The sequence below is a fragment of the Condylura cristata genome, unplaced genomic scaffold, assembly GCF_000260355.1.
Source record: "Condylura cristata isolate star-nosed mole 26May11 unplaced genomic scaffold, ConCri1.0 scaffold00028, whole genome shotgun sequence".
NCBI classification, from domain to species: Eukaryota; Metazoa; Chordata; class Mammalia; order Eulipotyphla; family Talpidae; genus Condylura; species Condylura cristata.
This window is the reverse complement of record NW_004567129.1, coordinates 28011223-28017387: the sequence shown is the minus strand read 5'-3', so window position 1 is coordinate 28017387 and position 6165 is coordinate 28011223. Positions and strand designations below refer to the sequence as shown.

Here is a 6165-nt window from a genome sequence, read left to right as displayed (position 1 = left end):
TCTGTCCTTGGTGAATCCTCTCACCCTCCGCATCTCTGGCCTGTACCCCAGTTCTGTATGAATAAATAAATAAATCTTTAAAAAACAAAACAAAACAAAACAAAAAACACCAGTACCTCTGGGGACAGGACCCAAACATCAGCTCACTCTCATAAATACCCCTGGTGACTCTAGATCAAGCCCTTTGCACTCCCAGCCCTTTCGGAGACAGGCAGATGGGCAGCTCAGACTAAACCCACTAGGTATCTCCCCTGGGAAAACGGGGGGAAATAGCAGGACTGGGTGGGTGAAACATGGAGTATAAACCCAGAAAGAAAATCTGCCTCACTGTTCAGGCCTCCTAACTGGAAGGGATCCGAAAAAACTGAAGGGCTTCAGATCCTGTCACTAGCAGCTCTGACCGAGGGACTGGTGGAACAACGTATTTGAGATTTAGTTTGTGGGCTAAGTATTGCCTGACAGGAGGGGCAGACTCGCTGAAGGGTCCACCATTAAATATTACGTGCTTGAGAAGAACAAGCAGGGCTCCCAAACAAAGTAATATGCTTGGCTGGGCTTCACCTTCAGTAGTGCATTACTTCAGAGTCCAAGAAGCACTTGATGATTATCTAGAGCAACTCTCTCACTGTCCAGATATGGCTCTGTAGGCCTAGCAGGGGCAGGGCTGGCCCAGGCCACAAGAGGGGCTCATTACAGTGCTGAATTTAGAATTCTTGGGTGTCCCAATTCCTAACTTCATGTTCCATGACAAACAAATCGCCTATGAGGGCACTGTCTCTCAAACTACTACACTCCCTACTCCCAGGAGGTCATCTGGTCAGTAGGAAAATCTGGATGCTCATTCTCAGGCCTGTCCCCTCAGGATTCTCACTTCAGGGTCTGAGTATATGGATTTTAATAAATTTCTATTAAATAGAAATGTAAATGGATCTCACCAGGTGATCTGGACAGTGATGCAAGTTTGGGAAACATAAGAGATGAAAGTCATAATGAACAGAGGAGAAACAGTCAGAGGACACACAGCACCTTCCACAGGCAGTCCCCAGGCCCAGGGACAGCTCCTTACTAACAAATCAGAGAAGGGGACCGTTGTTTTCAGGGTAGGAGCACAACAGGAAACAGTTCCTTAGTCTTGGAGGTCCCTGCCTGTTAGCAGAGACATCAAGGTCCTACAAAAACACTTTGGCCTCCAGTCACACTTTGCTTTCCAGTCAAGTGGCAGGCTCCCTGCTGATTCTGGAACACACCACAGCCTTCCTTTTCTTGCTTCATTCTAAGATTTCCCTACCTCTAAATACCAGCTTGCTATAGTCTCACCATCTGACACAGGCTATAGATGAAAAACCTTGTTTCATGAGTCAACTCACTCTGCAGCAATTCCCAACCCTGGCTGGGCATTACCCACAAACTCTCAATTCAAGCCATCTGAGTGGGTCTCAGGTTCCTTGTATAAAGTGTTCCATGTCTTTCAAGTGCAATGTGCTAGCATCAAATATTTTAAATGCACATAATTTCACACTTGCAGTTCACAGAATCCTAGGAATTTATCCTGGAGATACTTAAAGGGTGCTTATTACAACACTGTTTATACAAGCAAGGCCAAACACACCACACTGTCGAGTCTCCCGGTCAAGAGCTCTAAAGTTCAAATTTCAGTTCCACCTCTGACCATGACCCAGGGCAAGTCACTTAACCTCTCCAGCCTCAGTCTCCTCATGTGTACAATGGGGTATCAGTAGGACCTGCCTTACAGAGCAACGGTGTGATGGCTAGAAGAGTAATAAAGGTAAAGTGCTGCTTGGTACATACATAGGGCTCTGTATTCTCTATTCTTATTACGCAGCGTGTAACAGTAATGAGCTACCTACACACAGGCTGATTATGAAATATAGCTTGAAGAGCTTCAAGTTATATTGTTAAATGGAAAGAGCAAATTGGTTAACAGGTACTGTATTTTGCTCTATGTGTTAAAACATGGAAGGAGAACATGTGTGTGCTCACATATGCACAGATTATTTCATAAAATACACAAATTAGCACTGTAAAGTCTGAAAAGGAGACATCCTTCTCACTTGGTTTGATTTTAATACAAATTTTGAAAGCAAAAGCAAAAACTAAAATAAATAAATACCAAACACCACCACTGGTGATCTGATACACAACCAGACTAGCACCCAGCATTGTGTCAGGTAGTGACCTGCTCCCAGCGGAGCACCCCTCTGGGTGGTGACCTGGGCCAGAGGAAGGGATGCTGGGGAGGGCTCCCTAGTAGCCTTTCTGTAATTCAGCGGAGAGCCACTTGTCTTGATAATGGCTGATCTGAGGCTGCTGCAGCTGCACGGCATTCTTGCTGCAGTTATCGTCTATCAGAAAGGGACTTGGGCTGGCGTAACTGCTGGGCCTGGGAACAGTCTTCCCACCACAACTGCTATGCTCTGTGACTTGTATGTCGAACTCAGTACAACTCAGATGACTATGTCTGAGGGCAGGTGGGCCTGGGAATATGAGGGAGCTTAAGCGGCTGTGTCCTGCCCCAAATCCCAGTCCCAGCAGCCCACCTGACTTCCTCAGCTGAAAAATGGTGGTAATAAGTCCCTATCTCAGGCTAAATGAGTTAACAATAAAAACAAAAATTACATTTACTGAGTGTTTACCATGTACCAGGCACAATTCTAAAGAGCTTACAACTAGAAGGTAAGTTTTTGTCATTCTGATTAAGATGAGGGAACCGATGCACAGAAACATTAAGTTACCTGGTTATATGGCAAGAAGAAGTGGGATTTAAACCTAGACCATTGGCCAAACGACACTGCTTTCAAAGCGACTATGGAAGTAAAACCAGTACCTGGTTGTTGAAAGGGCTCAGTGTGAACTACCATTACGGGAAAGGTGGTGTGAAGCACACACTACAAGGAGCCCTTGGGTCTCTTCCCAGTTAGCTTCCAGGTGTCTACTGCTCTCCCTCTTTTCTGGTCTTTCTCTCCCCCTTGTCACTTAAGTCAGTAGCTCCCCAAATCTGTAGAGGCCCAGAAAACTAGAGTGATTTCAGTAATACTTCTGAGATGGTCTCTGGTCTCACTCCTCTTTAATCCTAGGGCCCTAGGATTAAAGACCCCAAGGCCAACCTTGCGACAGAACCCTCTACGGAGCTTCGAGACTAAATTTAAATTCAAAACTCTTAAAGTTGTTTATGCCTTGGGCCTTCCTGGTGGCACAGGGCCTTCCTGCTGTCGCAGCACATCAAGCTATTGCCATCCACTGTGGCATGAGTTCAATTCTTGGCCAGGGAGCTGACCTACATGGCACAGCAGACCTCTCCTGTCTCCCTACTGCTCCCTTCAGCAGTGTATTTCAGTAGTTCTGCTCCCCCACTCTGTCTCTGGTGAGTCCTCTCACCACTACTCCACACCTCTGGCCTACACCCTAGTTCTTGTTTACATAAATAAAAATAAATGATTTTTTTTAAGTTTTTAAAAAAAGATTTATTTAAGCATACAAAAAGCCAAAAGTTCTTTCTTTCTTTCTTTAAATGAATTGTTTATTTATGCATATAAGAACTGAGGTACAGGCCACAGGTGTGGTGGGTGAGAGGATTCACTAGAGACAGACTGGGGAGCAGAATAGGCAGACCTACTGAAATCCACTCTTGAGGGGAGCAGCAGGTGAGACAAGAGATGTCTGCTGTGCTATTTGGGTCAGCTCCCTGGCCGGGGATTGAACTAGTGCCACAGTGACTGCAGATAGCTTCATAGTGCTGAGACTTAACCCCTTGTACAACCAGGGAGGCTCCATATCATTTATTTTGTTAGCCCAATCTACCTTTGTTGGTAAAGGATAGTAGAATTTAAAAAAAGAATAGAATGACTCATGGATTTTGGAAGAGTCCTAAAATTGTCTCCAGAAACTTGAAAAATGAATGCTCACCTTCTGCTCCCTTTTCTTAGAATTTATCCCTTTTAAGCAGCCAGACAAGCACCCTATGTCATCTTTCTTCTGCCAAAGGTTGTTTCCACTTTGCAATGCCCTTCCTTAAGACTTCCCCATTCCAGGCCTGAGGATGTCTGGCGGCATAGTCCCAGGAGAACAAGGATGACAACTTGGGAGATCAGGGACCCTACCCACCACAAGCCAAGGACCCACATTTCTTAGCACCATTGCTGGGCTGGCCTCCTCAGCCATTTGACAGCTGTTCCTGGTAACAGGGCTCCCTCCTGTTGTGCTGCCATCTCTGGGGATGAAGACTCACCAGCACTGTTGGCCTCCGACTCCAGCAGGTGGATGTCATTGCAGTCTGCTAGCGAGTGCTCCAGGCAGAGCTGCAGGAAGCGGGCCTGGGTGCGTGTGACTCGCTTCAGAAGCGACAGCAGGGCCACTGTCTGCTCACACTCATTCCAGCCCTTGAACCAGCCAGCAAGGATGCCCACCTGGTCTCGGAACATCATGTTGCCAGGCCTGGGGCCAGGGTGGTGGGGACGGCGGTGGCGAGGGCCAGCGCCGTCACATGGTCTCGGCTCTGAGCTCCTGTTACCTCTCCCCTGAAGGCCAGGGCTTGAAGACGCACCGTAGCGTGGTGAGGAGGAAACCTGCTCACATCGGGGGGAGGTCTTGGTCCAGCCACACCTCTCCAGGCTCCTGGAAGGAAGAAATCAGAGAGAATCAGGAGGGGAAACTGACCTGGTGAGTGTGGACTGTGGGGAGAAGGAGGCTCATCTGTTCTTTTAGAGTACTTCTCTGCTGAGCTCCTGGGAGAAAGGTTAATCTAACGCCAGATACTAAACCAATTTTCTCTTCAATCCCCAAATCCAGGAAAAAGGTCTCACTGGGACTCAGAAATCTATCCCAAAAAACTAAGGTCTGGCTGTCACAAAGCCAAAAGGAAGCAGATTTAAAGCAGGGAATAAGTTGCTAAGATGTTCCAGAAATGGGGGATAGTGAGGCTGTGCACCATGGGAGAAGACTTGAATTCACGGAGAACGGTCCCAGCTGACACTACTAAACAGACACCTGAAATAACTAAGCAAACATGTACTGCTTCCCCCAACCCCCCTCCTTGCCAGCCTCTGGCTACCTCTCACCTGCTAAAAGCACACTGTGGACTCTATTAATCCCAGCTAAGACTCACAAGGTTACAATGTGGGTGGGTGACGGGGTAGTGACCCCAGCAGGGATGTCAGGTATGTGGATAGCTACTTGATAAGTAACTTTGTGGGTGCCTAAGGAGAGGGTGTGGACAGGAGCCTTTTCAAACATCTCCAACAGGGAATCTCTTCACCTTCAACCCAGCTATCCTACTCTGAAAAAGGTGCATCTCTCATCTCTTAAGATCCTACTTATCTCTACTTTGAAGTGACTTTATCCCATCCTTCATCATTGCCCCAAAGGCTGTTCCTGACCCAAACCCTCAGAGCTGGAAGGCCCTCTTTGCCCCCAGGGATTCAAGCTTGTCATCTAGGCTTTTAAGAGCCATAAAGATGCCAACCAGAGAAGTGGAAACATCAAGTCAAAAACTCCTGAGCGAGAGGTGTACAAATTCCTCTTTAAGCAGGCACTATGTCAACTAAGAAGACAACAGGCCTATTCTTCAGCTGACTGGTTTCTGGACACGGCTCCGAAACCTTTTTCTAAGAGTCTCAGGCTCCAGGTCTCCACTCACATTTCCCCTGTCCGCCTCCCTTGTGACCAGTGCCTTTGGCTCCATCCCCAAACCACATTTGGCTCCATTCCCCTCTGGCTGCCAAGAGAACACAGAACCCCATACAAAGACCCATTGAATCTGCTGGGCTTAGGTCTTAAGAAGCTACTGCCATCTCCCTGAATGTACATGCTCCTACTTAGGAGGGCCCTGAGGTGCATCAGACAATGGCTGTGACTCATCTCTCACATCCTCAGTGAGACACCTGACCAGAGCATATTGGCCTGGTCATCAATCCCCTTGGATATTAGAAGGAAAGTGTGTGTGTGTGTGTTGGTGATGGGGGTGAGGGTAGGGTTTGGGGTGGGGGAGGGGGAGAATGAAACCTTGCTCCAAGTTAAACAAACTGGCAGAAATTTTTCTTAATGAAAGATCAAAAGTTGCCTCCCTGGCTTAAAACTCTCCAGTGACTTTCCATTGCACTTAAGTAAAATTTAAACTAAACCCTAACTTCTCGTCTTGGCTTACAGGGT

General features: G+C 47.2%; 1 protein-coding gene across 2 annotated transcripts in view; it reads right to left on the bottom strand.

The window, feature by feature from the left end:
* The window catches only part of SAMD4B (sterile alpha motif domain containing 4B), a 22797-nt gene extending 18171 nt beyond the window's left edge, over positions 1 to 4626 (bottom strand). The window contains exon 1 of one of the 2 annotated variants that reach the window (XM_004690614.2): positions 4247 to 4626. In XM_004690614.2, the coding sequence (XP_004690671.1) occupies positions 4247 to 4442 (196 nt within the window). In that variant the 5' untranslated portion in view covers positions 4443 to 4626. The remainder of the gene's footprint in view (positions 1 to 4246) is intronic. The other variant, XM_012730623.1, reaches the window with a different exon arrangement.
* Between the last annotated feature and the right edge of the window lie 1539 nt (positions 4627 to 6165).